This window comes from Schistocerca nitens, chromosome 9 (genome assembly GCF_023898315.1).
Source record: "Schistocerca nitens isolate TAMUIC-IGC-003100 chromosome 9, iqSchNite1.1, whole genome shotgun sequence".
Classification (NCBI taxonomy): Eukaryota; Metazoa; Arthropoda; class Insecta; order Orthoptera; family Acrididae; genus Schistocerca; species Schistocerca nitens.
The window spans coordinates 343,138,054-343,159,603 of NC_064622.1; the positions used below are offsets into that span (position 1 = coordinate 343,138,054).

A 21,550-nucleotide genomic window follows, 5' to 3' on the forward strand; every position below is an offset into this window, starting at 1 on the left:
GTGTTGAAACGTCCTGCGTCGGGCAGATATTGTTGTCAAGATATGTCCGAAATTGACCCCAGTTCAGAGTTTGTGAGGTTGGGGGCGGAAGGTTGGCCGTTGCGTGTTCCACTATGCTGATAACAGGTCGGTGGTCAGACGAAAGATCGTCGACGGTGCGGAGCTGGAGGTTCGTCTCAATATTTTTGATGATAGCAATATCTAGGACGTCTGCTTCTTGCCGATCGACGTAAGGAATCCGTGTCAGCTGTCGTGGGCCATGGACTGTGATGCCCAGTTCTTCTTCCATGGCAATCAAAGTTCGTCCACGAGGGTTCGTACGCTGGGAATTCCACGCGACGTGCTTGCTGTTGAGGTCACCTCCGAGGAATATTTTGTCAAAATTGGTGAAGATACTCCTTAGGTCGTCTGGCACCAGGTTTTTACCGGGGCTGTTGTACGCCGCAATGAAAGTAATGTTGCCTGTCGCCGATCGAACCGTTACTACTGTTGCCTCCAGATGTTGGAGGTGTGGTAGTGTTTCATGATGGTGCCGCAGTTCCCTTTTAATCAGAACTGCGGTCCCTCCACCTCGTTGGCCTTGTCTGTCCGTTCTATAGACGTACATGTTACGAAATCTGAGCTCAGTTGTTGGACGAAGGTGCGTCTCCGATACAAGTGCGATGTCGATTTTGTGACATTGTAAAAATTCAGTGAATTCTGTTTTCTTGTGTTTCATTCCGTTGGCGTTCCATATACAGATTTTCAGGTTTCTCGTGGTCCCAGGGCGATCGATCTTAAGGTGTTCCAAAGGCCGTCAATACACTTTCGATTAAAGAAAGTATCCCCACTAGTTGTTGCTGCACGGCGGTGAGAAGTTTCGCGACATCAGAGAGCGCTGGAGCTATGGATTCCATCAAATGAGCTGGTGAGACGTAGGTTTCCGGTTCCGGTCGGCGTGGTGATGCTGCGTGGGCGTATGAATAATGCTGGCGGTGCTGTCGAGGTGGGCGTGCTTCAGGAGGAGGCTGTGTTACTGGCTGCCGTGTCGCCGCCGGCTGTTCTTGTGGCGGTTGCTGACGATGGGGCGGAGGGTGTGGCGTCAGGTTGGAGTTTCGTATTACACCAGTCCTCCGTTGAGAGGGCTGCGGGGAAGACCGTTGTCTGTACTTCCTGAGAAGTTCCTGGTACTTCTGGCAGCCACGCCATGTGGCAGGATGGTCCTTTTCACAGTTAGCACATTTAGGCGGAGCCCCTCGGGGATGAGTACAGGCTGAAGATCGGTGTTGCCCTCCACAGCGAACGCAGCGAGCAGGCAAGCTGCAATAATTAGCTGTATGTTCGAATCGCTGGCAGTGGCGACATTGAACAGGTCCTTCCTGTCTGTTGTAGGTTTCAATAACGACTTTAGTATATAGAAGGTATTTGATGTCGTAAATCTTGTAGTTTTCCTTTTGGGCTGGCAACGTGACACAGTAAGCATCTTGAGGTCGTAATTCCTTTGTGTTGTCGTCTCGATTTTTAAACTGGTGGACGTTGATGACAGGAAAACCCTTCTCTATCAGTGCGTCTTTCAGTTCTTCCTCCGTAACTTCGGCAGGTAGACGTTTGACAACCACTTTGAGGTCCTTGTCCTCTGCGGCCTGATGTGTAAAAAAGTGGATGTCATTTGACACAAAGAAATTGATGGCTCGCCGTTGATCTTCATAGGAGTCAAAATGATATTTGATCCTGTCTCGTTGGTAGATGGCCTTAAGACTGCCGTCAATATTCGCTTTCAGCGCCTTGTTGAGTTCCATGTAGTTCTTGGTATAGTAAATAGTAACGGGCGGGACTTTGCGTAGTAAGTTACGGCCAGAGCCATCTGTCCCCTCTTTATCTGCTTCGATATTGACGCCACTCGTCTGGTCCATACGCTCTGGAGCATCCACAGTATCTTCCGTCGCAATAGCCGCATAACGGTTGGAAGTTTTCAGTTCTTCTGGACGTTGTCGCTTCCGAGAGTTGTTCTGCTTAGGAGAAGCGTTGAGTCGTTTTCTTTGGCGAACTAGTGTAAAATCGCCCTCTCCGTCGGTGGGCTGCATGGTCCAAACTTCTTCAGAGGAGACTCCCTCCATTTCGTCGTCGTCTTCCGGTGGAGAAAATTGTTCCACGTCGCCTACTTGTTCTTCAGGCTGTGAAGTAGGAACCGTACTAGTCCGGTTGTCGTATACTTCCTGACTTTGCAGAATCATGTGCTGTATTTCACGTCTTAGTTCCCGTTGTTGCCGATCGTTCTGTGTTAGCTGATTTCTCTCGTCACAGGGGTTTGACGTACGGTGTCCTCCGCTCTGCATTCGCATATCGCTCGTCGAGGTCCTGTCCTCATAACCTTGCCTGTCAGAATCCGTTGTCGTTGCAGGGGTCGTCGCCATTGTATCCGTCCTGTGGGGAGCGGCCGCCGGGACAGGCCCCACCGACCGGCCAGCGGCCGGCCCCGGCGCGACCGAGCCGGCTGGCTCGGACGCGCGCGTTCCGTTGTCCGCACTCTTCGGCATCGCGCGCTCAACTGCGCTCGCTCGTACAATAAAGCTTCGTAATACTTCACAATTTTACCAACAGATGGCGGAACTATGGAGTACCGTGCACGCAACGTTTTACGCTCTTACAGCGTCTGAGTTATCTTAAATAGAGCATGGTCGAAGGGGACAAAGGGCGTTTCTGTCTGTGTCCAAGTGCCTGAACAATTTTATCTTGGACTCTACGCCCGTGAACGGCACCTTGTATTTTAAAAAGTGTTTGTCTCCGTTTATATGTCCACCATCTTTTTTCTCGAATTGTCTTCATTTCTATCTTTTGTGTTTCTCTGCGGCCAAAGAGCGGCGTAGTATGCTGCTGCAGGCCTGCCTGTATACAGGTTTCAAAATGACAATAAAGAGAAAAAAAAGGGGGACAAAGGAAAGATAAACAGAGAAGGCTGTCACATATAAAGAAGGGACTACATTTAATCTTGCTCGACGTTTTCTCGTGAAGCGCCCAAAAAAGTCTTTATCTGCCAAATGAAACATTATTTGTTGTATTCATGGACTGAAAAATAGGGCTACCAACGAAATGCAGTCCAATTTTATGTTCCTTTTAAAATTTAATCCAAAATAGAATGAGTATGTTTAACACTGTCACAAAGTCTATATACCTACGTTAAGTAATTATTCAGAAGTTTTCCTGTAGATTTTATTTTTGTTGACAATAATAACCCACTAGATTCAAAACGTAAACTGTCACCTGTAGTGATTGGTACGATTTCAGGTAAAATCCCACTTTCAGTGTTATTAACAAACCTTTTATTTTCATGTTTGCTGTGCGTGCTCACACAGATAGCCTCTTCGTTTCTATCTTTAATATTCATTTGTCTTCAAGCGCTGCCAACGGTAGGCTACCCGTAGACGCGAAGTTTAACTGCACAAATACTCATGGGTAATGATGTTAGCACTGCAGGTAGCAGCTGACGCTGCCTTCTCCTCGCCCCTCACCTCACAGTCCTAAACCTATCGTTCCCCACTAACACCGCGCGATTCGTCCACTGGCAGCACAGGGAGGAGGAGTGACGTGGGTGAGGGAGAGGGGAAGAGAGTGAGTGAACTAGAAAAAAGTGTGGAGTGTGCCATCTGTGAAGAGTTTGAAGTACCAGTTCATTGAAATTGAGTGGTTAGTTCACACTTCACAGGAGTGAAGCGTTCATTTGAACAACTCATTCACGAGCTCCCCATCACTACTATGAACAGGTGGTAGGTGCTCGTTTGTGTTAAAAGATGCAGTAGCCATCCCCGAATTGCTCTTCAACAGTGGGAAGCAAGAAAGTGTTTAAACATCAATGTAGGCCTGTGGTGTGATAGTGCCATGCAAAACAACAAGGGGTGAAAGTTCCCTCCACGAGAAACATGACCACATCATAACACCACCGCCTCCGAATTTTACTGTTGGCATTATGTACCATGATTCGTCCTCCACACAATGTTTTTCCACTGTACAATCGTACAATGTTTATGCTCCTTACACCAAGCAAGGCGTTGTTTGGCATTTACTGGTATGATGTGTGGCTTATGAGCAGCCGCTTGACCATGAAATAAAAGTTTTCTCACATTCAAACTAACTGTCACAGTGCTTGCAGTGGATCCTGATGCAGTTTGGAATTCCTGTGTGACGGTCTGGATAGATGTCTGCGTATTACACATTATGACCCTCTTCAACAGTCAGCAGTCTCTGTCAGTCAACAGACGAGGTCGGCCTGCACGCTTTTGTGCTGTGCGGCTCCCTTCACATTTCCACTTCAGAATCACATCGTAAACAGTGGACTAGGGACGTTTAGGAGTGTGAAAATCTTGTGTTCAGTTGTATGACCCAAGTGACACCCAATCACCTGATCATGTTTGAAGTCCGTGAGTTCCGCAAAGCACTCCATTCTGCTCTCTCACGATGTCTAACGACTACTGAGGTCGCTGATATGGAGTACAATGCACCTAATACGAAAAACATTTTTTTTGGGGGGTATCCAGATACTTTTGATCACATAGTGTACGTACTTGTCCCCAAGACAGGATGGAAGCAGGGAAGGAGGTTAGCCTATAGTTTTCTGTATTGTTAATGAAAAAGGAAAACTTTCAATTAAAGCCATGAGTGCAATAGCAAAGAAAAAAAATTGCTAAAGACATTCAATGAAACAAAATACAATGAAGGAATATTAGTACAATCAGAATCAGCAAAGAAAATCATCTAACAATGCAGTTCAAGTATTCACTAACAAGTGACCTTGAGTGTACTGAAGTGGATTTTAGACTTGTTGCCCATCAATACTACTTCTGCAGCTTTTGCATCAAGAAGAGTATGAAATAAAATTTAAGAAGTGAAAAAATCTTCGGGAAATAAACTACATCCCTCGAATTTATCATAACTTCTGTAACAATATATCCCACTCCCAGACCACAGTTACCATGGATGTAAGGAGAGGTAGTAGGGACAGAGGAGGACGTGGTCAAAGAAGGGAACAAACAAGGCTGAAAATACACAACACACTGCTACAGCATGACTAGTGTTGCCCCAGGAGTGACATTCTTCAAGAGATACCACAGAAGGAATCTATATTAAGGCACTGACAGTAAGGTGGCTATAGAAAATAACAACAACTAAAATCTCTCATATGTATTGGAGCCATACCAATATATATTCATTTAGGTATTTTTATTTGCTTTTTTCAGTTTATTATATTAATTTTGCTTTAATTACACACACACACACACACACACACACACACACACACACACACACTTGTTTCATAATGTATGTGTATTGTTCTAAGAGTACTGTACTGCAAAACTCATCAGAATAAAGCACAGTAAAGATGATGTTTTTGCCGTTGTACTTATTTTATGCTAAAAAGTTTTAAGACGTAAAGAGTATAAGTATGTATAATATACTATAAAAACAATGCAGAAGCCTTACAATCTTGAACCATATCTACAGCCATACATGGACTAACTGACGATTAGAAAAAAATATCTGACATTTCAGTAGTAATTCATGTAATTTATAAATAGCCATTTAACTTTGGCTGCCATTTACTCAGTTTGCTTCAGCAAGCACTTGTACCCCAGCCCCTCAATGATACATTATGACTGAACAAGCCAAACAATTGTTTTGATATCAAAACATTTGTTAAATGAAGAAAGAAAGATTAGGATCTAATGTCCCATTGACAATGCCATTTATGATGGTGTACATGCTTGGATGCAAAAGAGAATAGACTGTGGTTTTCTCAAAGACCTCACTCCAAAATTCAATATAATAAATTTAGGAAATCTAAAATCTTAATACTGATGTTCAGTTTGTATTGTGTTGTTTGCTTTGTGGAACTATGCCTATGGTGTCAGTCGCATGTGCTGAAGGCTACATTTCCACTGGTCAGTTTGTGCAGTGTGACACTAGTGTATGCGCTCCTATTATACAAATGCTGCAGAGAATATGGCAGTGAAGTTCTTGAGGCAGCCTTAGTTAATTCTGGCTGAGGTAAGTTACTAGACTTATTGATGGTCTGGTGCCTCGCGCCACATTCTGTATGAGAGAAGTACAAAAGGTACACCCTGGGTTTTGTCATTGAAAATTCATGCACATCCTGATATTGATTATTTTAGGAAAAAATAATCCCTTTTGCCTCATCCTTGAACATGTCAGAATATATTCTGCTGTTAATTAATCATTGGAACTTTGCTAGCAACTACACTAAAATCCAACGAAGTTTGGAGAAAGTCATTTTCATACTCTTTTTTCCAATCACATTAAAATTTATTCTCACAAAAATTTAATAAAATCTTGATCACAGCATGTAGTGGAACACCTTGAAGTGTTTACCCAACAATGCCTCTTGATTACCTGAACTTATATATTTGCTTTTCTTGGACAGCACTGCTTACTGTTTAATATTAGAATGATTCAAGAATTACTAGTGTCCCATGGAGATTTACAAACGTATGCACAACATAAAATTTATTCTTCTTTAGTGGTGTATCTGTCTTATGTCCTGTCCTGTTCCAAGCATCTTCCCTCATCTGTTTGTTCATCCTCCCTAATGTCATCTATCATTCCAATTCTCTCCCTATCTTCCTCTCATTCCTTCCACCTTCCCTCTATAATTCTCTGTTGCAAACAACTCTTACCCAGTACATGTCCCAGCCAAGATTTTTTCCTCTTTTTTATCCTTTCAATAATCTTATTTTCTTCCTTACTTCTTCATTTTTAAATCTGTCAGTCCAGTTCACCTTAAGCATTCTTCTTCATAACCACATTTCAAAACTTTCTAAATATCTTTTTTATCCATCCACGATTCACTGCTTTATAACACTACACTCCACACACATTTAGCAAATCTTTTCCCAGCTCCGTTCAAATTCTAGATGCTTTCAAATGCTCTCTTTCCTTTAGAAATCATCATCCTTATTTCTTCTGTACAGCTTATGCTACATGTCAGTAAACTTCCAAGGTGCAGAAAGAATTTTACTTGTTCTATCTTTTTTCCATCTAAGAATATGTTATGTGCAGCTTCCTTCTTTCTTATTCTTATCACTTTTGACCTATATTTACAGTCTACACAAACACATTTTCAATTCTCAGCAGTATACCACAGTTGACTCTACTAAAACTCTTCTCCCAGTCTATCATTCTTTCTCCAGTCCTCTTAAGACAACCTATAGCATCTCTTGTTTCTTTACCCTTTCTGAACCCAAATTGGTCTTCACAGTATTTCCTTTAAAATTCTCCTAAGTATGACCCTCGTTAACGGCCTTTGTAACAGCACTGGTAAAACCAATTGTCTTTGTATTTGTCTCGTGTTGCACTTTTTTTTGTAAAGATACTAGATGATTCTGAAGACACCTTGAAGCCAAATTTCTGTGTCAAATTATGTTTACTACCTCAATAAATGAGGCTACTGACTTTCGAATTACAGACTTGCAGTGCTTCAGACAGTATTCTGTCACAGCCCAATACTTTCTTTTCCCAGAGCTCCAGAAGCACTTTCTCTAATTCCCATTTCTATATCTTACTTAGTACCTCTGTTTTCTTCATCCTGTTCCCATAGTGTGAATGTGCATAATCACACAGCATGCGAAACAAGTGCCTCCATGGCCTACTTGCAACACTGAGTGTTGTCACGCCTGTCTCCTATAGTGAGTGGTCTACTTTACTGGTACTTGTCAAAGGAACTATTGGTACCCTTCAGCCCTGTGGCGAGTTAAAAGTGTCTGTAACTTCACAATTCATTATTGATACCTATCCCTTACCCTGTCCGGACAAACTTTCAGCACAGCTTTCAGGGGGCCAATATTTTTCTAAAGAAGATTTGTACGAAGTCTATTCCCGACTGTCTCTGGATGATGATTCCAAATGTGTCCCTCTAGTGAATACTTTGTTCAAGTTATATAAGTAACAGCACCTGCCATTCAATGCGGCTAGTGCCCCTGCCATTTTTCCGACGATTTCTGGGGCAGCTCGTGGTCTCCATGCTGGTGTGCTTTAACTACCTAGATGATAATGTGATTTCAGGTCACTCAACAGCCGAATGTTTGCAGAACCTCCATGCCTTCTGACGGTGCTACAGGCTGCTGGTTCTAAATGTAATTTGGACAAATCATTGTAATTAGGGTTCCAGTGTCACTCCTTAAAACATTTATTGACTGACAGCTGTTCGGAAGATTTCCATTTTCAAGTAAGTCTATGTTGTCGTGATGTGTACATAACATCTGGTGTGAATGTATCTTGTGGATATTCTCATTATATTTCATGTGGAATTACAAAATATCAATTTCATGTTGATTTTGGGCTGTTTTATACTGTGTGGCATAATATATTGATATAATATTGTAGATATTTCCTGTAATTTTTTGACTGTTCACGCCACAGTTGTTTTATGATAAAACAGGCGTGCACTGCACCACAAGGGGTGGAGGTCTGTCCAGTACAAGGTCAGCCGTGCATGGACAGAGTTGGTCATTGTGTCTCAACACCAAGTCAGTGGAGGTGTGCACAATGTAGAGGCGTCAGCTTCAGAAGCAATGGATGACTGCTGGTACATGCTTAGGGTGCTGGCCAAACCCATGGACCCAGATGGTGGAGCCTGGATGGAATCACTGTGAAGCAGGTGTCAACTGGTCACATCACATCAGCCGGAGCAGATTTAAAAGTGAATAGGGCTGGAGCTGTACAGCAGCTCCGGTGGGCTCTGGTTCCCAACTGGAGTGAACGTGTATGAACTCAAGAACATATGAAGGGCTTCCTCGGGAGAAGATTGAGTGATATATTTTTTCATCTGGGTTTTGAATGTAAGGATCAGCTACTCCACCTCTCCATTAAACTGGGGATGATAGGGAGGGGCCATAACAATAGAGAGCTTAAACAAATGGTTTTTCCAATTTTCTTGACAGTTCACACCATAGATGTTTTATCATGAAACAGGCCCAGCGCTTACTATATTGTCACCTACGAGACACTATACTGATGTGTTCTATAGTTATGAGACTTTGTACTGTTCTATATTTCATCTGTGATATTGTGGATCTCTTCACGTGGAAGCAGAATAAAACTTGGTTGGTATTACTTTCGAGGGGAGCCACTGAATATGAGACTTTATGTTCAAAATTAGAAGTTATAACCAATATGAAAGTATGTCTTGTACAAGGATGTGCTGACAAGTAACGCCAACTAATTTTTGTTTTATGAAAACTTAAAGCTTTTTAAACAAAACAAATTTTATTAACATCATAAAACTTTATTCTTCATGCCTACATATTTATTTCTCGACATTCACCCAGGCGACTAACATATTTCTCCCAACAAGAGACCAGTTTGTTGATACCATCACTGTACAAGGATTGATTTGTTGACGGAGCCGCAACCTCACCTCTGCTTGCACTGCTTCATCACATTCAAGGTGAAGTCCTTGAAGGTATTCTTTATGTTTTGGAAACAGATAAAAAATGGGTAAGACCTAGTTGAGACTGTACGGAGGATAATCAATGACAGTGAACCATGGCATCAGATTGTTGCAATGTCACAGCATTAATGAGCAGTCTGACATTGTAATTGTGAAGGATAGGGTTCTCCATGTGCATACAAACTCTCTGAATAAGTGCTTTTGATTACAACATGCTGTTTCTTATGCAGCGAAATAGTTATGTTACACATTGCCAGATTACATACTACAGTTCGGAGCCCTCTAGTGGCAGAGGGTTGCAGCTTGCACCAGCAAAACAGAAAAGGCAACCTCAATCTGACAGAATTTGGTGCCAGATAAATATTAGCAATAACGGTGTCACATGTTTTCTTTTTAAAAATAAATTAACACCAGCCCACTCACATAGATTTCTGCTGATCTGTCAGCAAATGCACTATCAGCCAAAAGGTACATACCTTAGATTCTTCATGCAGCAATCAGTCCAACACTTAAAGAGCATTCTTGATTTTACAAGTCTTACAGATGGGGCTTCAAAATACATTTTCAAGTAGTAGCATAGTCTCTTTGTGTCACAGTTATTCCACCAAGTCCAGAGAATGGATAGTCTTTTAAAGATCAGCTGTTGAACCACTTCTAGCTTTTCACTGAATTACACACGTACTGCACAGGCAACTATGGAAGAATTTTTCTCATTGTTGCCTGCTGAATGGATGAAGTCCCTGTCACTTTGCTATCTTGGATATGAACACACTTTTATGCAACTTCCTGCTGTCCGTTTTAACACTACTAATTCTTATGGCAAGATCCTCATATGGTTTGTGCCCACTAAATTGTTCCTTCAGAATTCTAAAATAATATTTACTTCGGTATGCTAGTTTTATTAATAACCTAAAATATTAGGTGTAAAAAAATACAGGAGCATCAATTTATAAGCTGTAGGAATGAACTGGAGCAGGGCAGACAGACTCATAAATTAAAAAGAAAAAAAATTACCACTGGACCTCTAGCATTTGAAGTTTTAAAGACTGCAGTTTCCCATTAAAAACGAGGAAAGAAGAAACACATATAAAGGACAAATAACTTCCATCCCTGCACCAGGAGAGACAATTCTTTCATGTATCTTGCATCTTCTGTTCCAGGGCGTGGTTTACAGATTACTAAGTTTACTTAAATTTATTTCATAGGTTTTAAATAATACAAGATTGAATTATTTTCTATTTGTAAGAAAATGATAAATGGGTATCCATGTGACAGTGGAGATAGCATGCACTCGAGCATAATTATATCTGTAGTGACAAACTACTTGATGTTTGGAAAATATTGTAGGTAAAACAGAAGTTAACAAAAATTATCTTTTCAGAATTTTTGTGTGTCATTTAACATTATGAAACTCGACTATAGCTCAAGAGAATTACTTCTTCCCATATTCTTCTGAAATGTACTTCAGTAGATCTGTCAGTCCCTCAAATTCTGTCCTGCTTTGTGGAGGGTCGTTCTTTGGTATTCTTGGTAAAGCAGACCCCATTTTTTCTCTGAATTCTTGAAGCTAGAACATACAGTTTTACTTAATGTTGTATTTAGCAATGTATTTTACATTACAGACATTGGCTATTTGCATCTTTCACTGGTTTCATCAGTTCAACAGCCTACTGACAGTAATATGTAACAGTCTGCTCTCTGTTGAACAGAGTTAGGTTCCATATTTTAGATACAATTCTAATGTAAAAAAAACAACAAACAAACTTACGCCACAAAGTTATCACCTAGAACTACTGCTAGAATAATATATCAGTAATCAATTTTACAGTATTGTTTTGACTCAGAATAATAAAAACCACATAAAATTCAAGATACACAGTTGGAAAATGAACAGACATAACATAGAAACATCATATTTTCAGAAGGCAATACAGCCAACATGCTGTGAAAGGAGTAGGGACCCAGTATTGAATAAGAGAACCCAGCCTATAAAATCTGTATTTGCCTGCCCAAAAGTGTGAGCTGTTGTTTCAAGTATCATACTGGTTTAGTACACACTGGGACATGCCACTGCAGTCTTGATGTGTGCAATTAACTGAATCTCAGAAAGTTATATAATGAGTCTGCAGGAGGTTAAGTCGTCATCCTGAAGACTCACATAACAGATGTAGCACAAATTACAACACAGCTGCAACCAAAGTAAGCTACGACCAATGGTATTGTTTACTGGAAGGTGGTCAACAAAAAAGGATGCTGCTAATCAGACATAATCTATCATCATTCGGGCGTGCACTCAGGACAGCGACAATTCTTCTTGCGATATTTCGGCTAGAAACCTCCCAGCCATCTCCAAGGCGAGTCAGAGATTGAGTTCATAGCGTTTGCGCGTGCCTATTTATATGGAGAGTCACGTGATACAAAGCTGCTGAGGATTGAAAGCGCATGCGTCAAAGATTTCAAAGTCGCCACTACTGCGCTAGTCATAGATAAGATGTATATAGCAAAGATAAACATATAAGCGCAGAGTGCAAACAAAATAGTGCTGCTGCGAATCCACCGTGCTTGTAAATAAATAATTAATCTTTAAAAGTGGTAACATCTGTCGGAAGTGAAGATGCAGAAATTCTTTCTGAACGAAGGTGTGAAATAAGCAGTTTCCAAGCATTGTCAAGATGAAATCCTTCGTCACGGTTTAGCAGGTTGTCGGCTAGTTGTATTTCTACAGCTTCCTTAACAACTGAGTCCCAGAAAGATGAAGCAGTACTTAAAATCTTAACATCTTTATAATCCATGGCATGGCCAGTAGAAATGCAATGTTCGGCAACTGCTGATTTGTTGGACTGAAGAAGACGTGTGTACCGCTGGTGTTCGACACATCGTTCCTGTACAGTGCGCGTGGTTTGCCCTATGTAACGTTTGCCACACTCACAAGGGATTTCATAAACTCCCGCCTTTCGCAAGAGCAGATCATCCTTAACGGATCCCAACAAGGCTGCAGTCTTTTAGCTGGTGGGCGGAAATCACACTCACTTTATGTTCGTTCAAGATTCTAGCGATTTTAGAAGAAACATTACCCACGTTCAAAATCCTCCATAAACAAATTAGCCACCAGGGGAGAGAGAGGGCTCCCCATAGCGACACCGTCAATTTGTTCGTAATATTGTTCATCAAATAAAAAATAAGTGGAGGTTAATGCATGCTTAAACAAAGCTGTTATATCATCCTCAATGATGAACAATATTACGAACAAATTGACGGTGTCGCTATGGGGAGCCCTCTCTCTCCCCTGGTGGCTAATTTGTTTATGGAGGATTTTGAAGAGAAAGCCCTCAACTCAGCAGTATTAAAACCGACGGTCTTCTGGAGATACGTGGATGACACCTTTATAGTGTGGCCCCACGGAGAGGATAAACTGATAGAGTTTTTGGAACATCTTAATTCCATTCACGGAAACATCAAGTTCACTATGGAGCGAGAGAAGAATGGCTGTTTACCGTTTCTGAATGTGCTGGTTCGCCGGAAAGAAGATGGATCCCTAGGTCATTGCGTATACCGTAAGCCCACACACACAGACCTGTATTTGCAGGCATCTAGCTGCCACCATCCGTCGCAAATTATGAGTGTTCTGAAAACTTTGGTCCACAGGGCTCATGTAGTGTCTGATGTTGACAGCCTGCAGGATGAGCTTGTACACCTGGAGGCAGTTTTTAGGAGAAATGGCTATTTGCAACAGCAGATTAAGAAAGCCCTGCAAATAAAAGCTGCAGAAAAATCACAGGAAAAGGATGAGGAAGTGGAAAGGGAAGTGAAATCTACAGCCTCTCTTCCATACGTGGGTAATGTTTCTTCTAAAATCGCTAGAATCTTGAAGAAACATAAAGTGGATGTGATATTCCGCCCACCAGCTAAGACTGCAGCCTTGTTGGGATCCGTTAAGAATGATCTGCTCTTGTGAAAGGTGGGAGTTTATGAAATCCCTTGTGAGTGTGGCAAACGTTACATAGGGCAAACCATGCGCACTGTATAGGAACGATGCGTCGAACACCAGCGGTACACACGTCTTCTTCAGTCCAACAAATCAGCAGTTGCCGAACATTGCATTTCTACTGGCCATGCCATGGATTATAAAGATGTTAAGATTTTAAGTACTGCTTCATCTTTCTGGGACTCAGTTGTTAAGGAAGCTGTAGAAATACAACTAGCCGACAACCTGCTAAACCGTGATGAAGGATTTCATCTTGACAATGCTTGGAAACCGCTTATTTTACACCTTCATTCGGAAAGAATTTCTGCATCTTCACTTCCGACAGATGTTACCACTTTTAAAGATTAATTATTTATTTAAAAGCACGGTGGATTCGCAGCAGCACTATTTTGTTTTCACTCTGCGTTTATATGTTTATCTTTGCTATATACATCTTATCTATGACTAGCGCAGTAGTGGCGACTTTGAAATCTTTGACGCATGCGCTTTCAATCCTCAGCAGCTTTGTATCACGTGACTCTCCGTATAAATAGGCACGCGCAATCACTACGAACTCAGTCTCTGACTCGCCTTGAAGATGGCTGGGAGGTTTCTAGCCGAAATATCGCAAGAAGAATTGTTGCTGTCCCGAGTGCACGCCCGAAAGATGATGGAACATTATGTCCGCCGGGAAAATTTCAAGAATCAGACATAATCTAATATTGTTTGCCCACCTTAAATGATGTGGAAAGTTCCATTTAATGATAGCACATTCTGCCTTAGTGCCAGTGCACCATCAGAGCGAGTATCAAGTACTCATACCCAGACCACTTCTGTGCATCATTCCATGGGGGAGGCAAGCCTATCAGAGATCACCACAGTTTGGTGAGGGAATACTAAACAGTACACAGTACTAAACAATGCAGGGTAGAGCCACATATTTATCCACTTAATTATTCCTGTTTCTATACCATGGAGATGTGCTCTCCCAGCAGTACAATGAGCATAGAAAAATCTCTCTCATAATCAAACATATTCACCAAGATACATCAACTCTTCAGACCATGACAATCTTCAGCCTAGTCACACACTGACGAACACGTGGGACACGGTGGGATTATGTTGTGCATGGTCTGTAATTACAAGTGAAAGTAGCACCCAGGAACTCTCTCAAGATGATGCACCACACCTTCACACATGATTGTAGCTCTAGGTGGCAATAAAAAACAATGAAATGAATTTTTGTCTTTTAATGTATGATTGTGTCACTACAATCATATACAGGGTGATTCACGAAGATATGCAAATATTTTAATATGTTATTCTACAAGTAAAACTAAAGAAAAAAGTCCATATAAACATAGGTCCACAATGTTTACCTACGGAGTTATGGCTAATAAAAGGTTTTGCCTGAAATTTAGCAACTTTGCTAATATGAAGCCATCGCAAAACTGTACGAGGTTAAAGTAAAGCACGATTTCCATTTATTTTGTTGTTTTGGTCTGGTGAATCTAATAAAACATGTTCCAGATGTGTATCTGCAGTAGTTTTCCATAACATCCAGACAAGTAAAGAAGTAATTTCACAAAAATTTTTAATTTACTAGCTACTTGGCCCTATTTGTTTTTTAAATTCCAGACAATTCCACAAAGTTTTCACCAGAAGGTGTAGAAATTTAATTTTGGAAAAATAATGGTAACAACATTAACTGAAACTGTATGAATGTGTCAGATAATCTGCATTTATTAATACCATAGCACATGTGAATTCATGTTAAATTTGGTGGATCAAATCAAGTTCAACTGCAACTGTCAGCCAGCTGGTGTGGAAGAGCAGTTCTAGGTGCTTCAGTCAGGATCCGTGCAACCGCTACGGTCGCAGGTTCGAATCCTGCCTCGGGCATGGATGTGTGTGATGTCCTTAGGTTAGTTCGGTTTAAGTACTTCTAAGTTCTAGGGGACTGATGACCTCAGATGTTAAGTCCCATAGTGCTCAGAGCCATTTGAACCATTTTTTTGCAACTGTCAGTTCACAACCTACTACCATTACAAAACAAAGCTTTCGTTTTGTACAAATACGAATTGAAGAGAAATAAATAATATAGAAATCATTATTAAGACAAACATTGTTAAATAAATAAGTGAGTACAGTACATTCATGCTGCTGAAGCTTGAAATAACAGCAGGGGAGGGGGAGGGGGCAGCAAGAAGAGGAAAGAACAGGCAGGTGCATTGCAGGATGAAAGAGATGTGTAGTACTGGAACCGGGGGGTTTCAATAATGAAGGATATATTGTACGGAGAAATACTCACTTTCGCAATTCAGAAAAGCTGCTGCTTGTAGGAAGAACCAAGATGGCACAGATTGTGAACTATTCTTTTAAGTAAAGAACACTGTGTTGGATGGCATGTTTAGCAACTGGGTAATCCAGCTGTCTCTTTGCCACAGTTTTGCTGTTGCCATTCATACGTGTAGGCAACTTGTTAGTTGTCTTGCCCACGTAAAAAGCAGCACAATGGTGGCAGCTTATTTGGTAGATTACATGGCTGCTTTCACAGGTAGCCCTGCCTCTGATGGGTTAGGAGATGCCTTTGGGAGAGTCTATGGGATACATCTTCCCTCTATGCCTATTGCAGGGATATGAGCCACATGGCAAGGAGTTAGAAGCAGGCATGGAGTACGGAGCACTGTGGTTATGAACTGCAGGAATTACATGCCTGAGAGATTCTGCCAGCTGTTAGATATGCCCAGTTACAAATCCTGCCTCAGTGACTCCACTCCTGAAATCCAGCAGGATCTCCAGTTCCTCAAATGTTTAAGACCATCCCAGAAACTCTCCCTTGAGTCTATCTTTCTCCTCAGCCCTACCCATTACCCTCACTCCTACATGCTACATGCTGCTTCTTAAAGTTCGTAAACCCAACCAGGTAGGACACTCCATCGTGACTGGTTACTGTGCCACCATAGAAAGAATCACTGCTCTTGTGGACCTATTGCCTACCCTCCTAAGTAAAAGACAATCCTGTTCCTTTACCATCTGGAGCCCTGCTTGTCACTGCTGATGCCACCTCCCTCCGCATTAAAATCTCCAGTGTCCACGGCCTTGCTGCTACTGAACACTACCTTTCCTAATGTCTGATTGACTCCAAACTCACAATCTCCTTCTTGGTCACCATGACCTCTATATATCCACTCACAATTACTTCTCCTTTGAGGGCATCACTTACAAACAAATAGTGATACAGCAACATGCGCCTGCATTGCACCTTCCTAACCACCTAGAATGCCAAATCCCTCATCTCGTTCAAATCCATTGATGATTCTTTGTGAAGACACCTCATCCACATTCCTCCAGAATCTCAAAACCTTTTCCCCCAATTGCTTCATCTGGTCCTCTTCAACCCAACAAGCCACCTTCCTCATTGTTGACCTTCACCTCAAGAATTATTACATCAGTACCTCTATTCACATCAAACCTACCAACAACCAACAGTACTTCCATTTCAATAACTGCCACCTATTCCATAACAAGAACACCCTTCCGTAGAGCCTAACCCCCTATGGTTGTTGCATCTATGGTAATGAGCAGTCCGTGACCAAATACACCAAGCTTCTCACTGGTACCTTCACAGATTGAAATTACAAATTACTCTCCCTTTGTTCCAAGACAGATCTCGTGTCTCTCCAGTCACCTATCATCTCCCCCCCCCCCCCCCCCCCACACACACACACACACTGTCAGGACACAAATGAGCACTCTTCTCATAATTCAGTGCCACCCAGGTCTGGAGAAACTGATCACATTATCCATGAGGCTTTTGACCATCTCTCATCATGCCCTGAAATGATGAATATCCTCGCCACTCTTTCCACAATAGTAATCAGTCACCCACCGAATATCCTTGTCCATCCATACTCCAACTCTGCTCCCAACTCTTTGCTTATGGCTCAAATCGCTGCAACAGACCTACATCCAAGACCTGTCCCATACACCCTCCTACTAGTACCTATTGCAGTACTATCACAAGCATCTCCTACCCCATCAAAGGCAGGGCCACTTGTGAAAGCAGCCTTGTGATCTACCATCTAAGCTACAACTACTGTGCCACTTCCTAAATGGTCAACTGTGGCTAAGAGACACCTGGATATCCCAATTGCTGAACTAGCTGCCCAACACGATGTGATTCACTTTAAGTATGAGCTGGGCCTCAGTGCTTTGATAAAGTGGCCATGTGTGTGTTAGTTGTGCTTGTGCGAATAACTTCTTTTAGTCTCTCTCTCTCTCTCTCTCTCTCTCTCTCTCTCTCTCTCTCACACACACACACACACACACACTCTGATGAGACAAAATATTATGATTAAACAATGGAAACTCTAGTTTGGAATAACAACAATATTAAGAATAGCATAGATTGCTACTCACTGCAAAGATGACCCACTGAGTTGCAGACAGGCACAATCAAAAGATTGTAACACATGTTGCTATCAGCCAAAGCCTTCCTTAGTAAAGAAAACATTCAAACAGGCAAGCACACCTCATACACACTCAGCTGCCATCATTGGCAGCTCCAAGTAGACATTATGACCAGTGCACATGGCTGGAATGAATGCTGCACGGTGATGTTATGGGCACATGACTTGCTGAAGGAAGTGGAGCAAATGAAGGACAATGCTAGCCATGATATGGGCTGCAAATGGGGAAATACATAGGCATGCGACTTTGACAAAGGGCAGATTGTTATGGTTAGTGTCTACAAACAAGACTTTTAAAAACGGCTAATGGCTCTGAGCATTATGGGACTTAACTTCTATGGTCATCAGTCCCCTAGAACTTAGAACTACTTAAACCTAACTAACCTAAGGACATCACACACATCTATGCCCGAGGCAGGATTCGAACCTGAGACTGTAGCGGTCGCGCGGTTTCAGACTGTAGCACCTAGAACCGCTCGGCCACCCTGGCTGGCTAAAAAACAGCTAATCTGGTTGGTTGTTCATGTGCTACTGTTTTAAGCATCTATGGAAATGATTGAAGTATGGTGAAACTGTAAGTAAGAGAGATGTTGGACATCTGCAACTCATCACAGAATCTGGAGATCACAGGCTTGCTCACTATAAAAGGCAGGATGGGCAGCGATCTAAGGCAGATTCAATGACAGAGTATAATGCGCATGCAGGCACAAGCGTTTGGAGCTCACCATACAGCACACACTCTTGAACATGGTGCTCCCCATAAGACAACACCTACAGGTCCCAAGTTCGATGGGGAAAATGTGTGTGTATACCGAAAGGATAGGTTAATAAGAAATTGAGATGGTGTGTTTATCACAGTAGACAAAAAACCCAATTCCATGGAGAAAGAAATAGAAGCATGCCAGTTTGTTTGGGTAATGCACAGTATCAAGGGTGGACATAAACTTAAACTAGAGTCTCCTACCAAGCACCATTCACCTACCAATGTAACTGAGAACTTCAGAGAAAAACTCAGCTCATTAGTACGTTCCACTCCTCCAAAAATCAACTGGAATATTTTAAGTTTTTTTAGTGGTGTGCATGACAAAATGTCCTGAGAAACATTACAAAATGCCTTCTCTAGAACAGATATTTTTGAACCGCACTTATGATCGAAATGCATTGGATCTAATGGCAAAAATTAAATCTAACCTATTTAAGGATATCCACAGTCAAACTAGTATCAGTGACCATGAGGCAGTTGTAACAACAATGATTACCAAAATGAAAAGGACAACTGTAACAAGCAGCAACTTTTATTTGTTAGTTGAACTACACAGATACAGCAATGTCATATCTCAATGAGGAACTTGAAACTTTTAGCCCAGGACAGGAGCATGTAGCGGAGCTTTGGCTCAAGTTTAGAAGAATAGCTGACTGTGCACAGTTCATGTTGGGAGGGACCCTTCATGGTATGTGCTCACTGTAAATAAACTTCCAAAGAAACAGAGACTACTGAATAATATATGTAAAACGAAGTATGGCACTGTAGATAGAGAGATATGAAGTGAAACGCATCTGGCTGTGAAGAGGGAAATGCATGAGTCTTTCAACACTTGCCATAGGAAAAACGTACTGAAAGACCCTACCAAAACCAAAAGAAATTCTGGTTGTATGTAAATGCTGCTAGTAGCACTACAGATAGTATCTAGACACTCATGGACAAGACAGGAACTGAAACTGAGAGTCACAAAGCAGAAATGCTTCTCCATTTTTAAAAGCTCCTTTACAAAGGGAAACACAGAAGTATTGCCCCCAATTTAATTCTCATACCACTGAAAAGATGAGTGAAATAGATATTAGTTGCACTGGCACTGGAAACAGCTGAAATAATTAAAACTGAACAAAGCTCCAGGGCCTGATGGTATCCTTATTAGATTCTATACCCAATTTGCAGTTGAATTAGCCATTGGTTTAGTCAAAATCTACCGTAGATCCCTCTTGCCCAATAGCTGAAAAAAAGCACAAGTCACACCTGTGATCAAGAACAGTAGCATATGTGATCCACGAAACTACCACATGATGCCCTTGACATCTATTTCTTGAAGAATCTTATGACATATTCAGAGCATAAACGTAATGAGATATCTCAAATAGAATGACTTTAATCAAACAATGGAATCTCCAGATAGGAACATCAACAATGTAGGAAACGATAGATTGCTGCTTACTGTAAAGATGGCATGTTGAGTTGCAGACACGCACAACTAAAAGACACTTACCCAAAGCTTTTGGCCACAGCCTCCATCACAAAAAGAAAAACCCACATCAATTCATTTACACAAGCAAAGACTGTGGCCGAAAGCTTCGTTTAAATGTCTTTTAATTGTGCCTGTCTGCAATTTATCGTGTCATCTTTCCAGTAAGCAGCAATATGTCTTTTCCTACTTTGTTGATAGAAGGACTGTATGAATGCCAACCACCATTGATTCCAGACACATCGATCATGTGAGACCCAGCTCATGTTTTACTCACATGGTATCTCAAAAGTAAAAAATCATGGCAGTCAGGTAGATGCAGTGTTTCTTAACATCGGAAATGCATTTGCCTCTGTATCACACACACACTTATTATGGAATGTATGTTCATATGCTTCCCCCATGAACCATGGACCTTGCCGTTGGTGGGGAGGCTTGCGTGCCTCAGCGATACAGATGGCCGTACCGTAGGTGCAACCACAACGGAGGGGTATCTGTTGAGAGGCCAGACAAACATGTGGTTCCTGAAGAGGGGCAGAAGCCTTTTCAGTAGTTGCAGGGGCAACAGTCTGGATGATTGACTGATCTGGCCTTGAAACATTAACCAAAACGGCCTTGCCGTGCTGGTACTGCGAACGGCTGAAAGCAAGGGGAAACTACAGCCGTAATTTTTCCCGAGGACATGCAGCTTTACTGTATGATTAAATGATGATGGCGTCCTCTTGGGTAAAATATTCCGGAGGTAAAATAGTCCCCCATTCGGATCTCCGGGAGGGGACTACTCAAGAGGACGTCGTTATCAGGAGAAAGAAAACTGGCATTCTATGGATCGGAGCGTGGAATGTCAGATCCCTTAATCAGGCAGGTAGGTTAGAAAATTTAAAAAGGGAAATGGATAGGTTAAAGTTAGATATAGTGGGAATTAGTGAAGTTCGGTGGCAGGAGGAACAAGACTTTTGGTCAGGTGATTACAGGGTTATAAATACAAAATCAAATAGGGGTAATGCAGGAGTAGGTTTAATAATGAATAAAAAAATAGGAGTGCGGGTTAGCTACTACAAACAGCATAGTGAACGCATTATTGTGGCCAAGATAGACACAAAGGCCATGCCTACTACAGTAGTACAAGTTTATATGCCAACTAGCTCTGCAGATGATGAAGAAATTGATGAAATGTATGACGAGATAAAAGAAATTATTCAGGTAGTGAAGGGAGACGAAAATTTAATAGTCATGGGTGACTGGAATTCGTCAGTAGGAAAAGGGAGAGAAGGAAACATAGTAGGTGAATATGGATTGGGGGGAAGAAATGAAAGAGGAAGCCGCCTTGTAGAATTTTGCACAGAGCATAACTTAATCATAGCTAACACTTGGTTCAAGAATCATAAAAGAAGGTTGTATACCTGGAAGAATCCTGGAGATACTAATAGGTATCAGATAG

The 21,550-nt window shown here is 41.7% G+C and overlaps 1 protein-coding gene and 1 long non-coding RNA gene across 2 annotated transcripts in view; one reads left to right on the top strand and one right to left on the bottom strand.

Annotated features, from left to right (window-relative positions):
• Positions 1-9,002, top strand: part of LOC126203251 (uncharacterized) — a 29,210-nt gene extending 20,208 nt beyond the window's left edge. The window contains exons 2-3 of the long non-coding RNA XR_007540250.1: positions 8,050-8,212; positions 8,426-9,002. This is a non-coding gene — a long non-coding RNA (uncharacterized LOC126203251). The remainder of the gene's footprint in view (positions 1-8,049; positions 8,213-8,425) is intronic.
• A 1,613-nt stretch (positions 9,003-10,615) lies between these two features.
• The window catches only part of LOC126203830 (transmembrane protein 242), an 84,872-nt gene continuing 73,937 nt past the window's right edge, over positions 10,616-21,550 (bottom strand). The window contains exon 3 of the mRNA XM_049938200.1: positions 10,616-11,003. Within this exon, the coding sequence (XP_049794157.1) occupies positions 10,869-11,003 (135 nt within the window). The 3' untranslated portion in view covers positions 10,616-10,868. The remainder of the gene's footprint in view (positions 11,004-21,550) is intronic.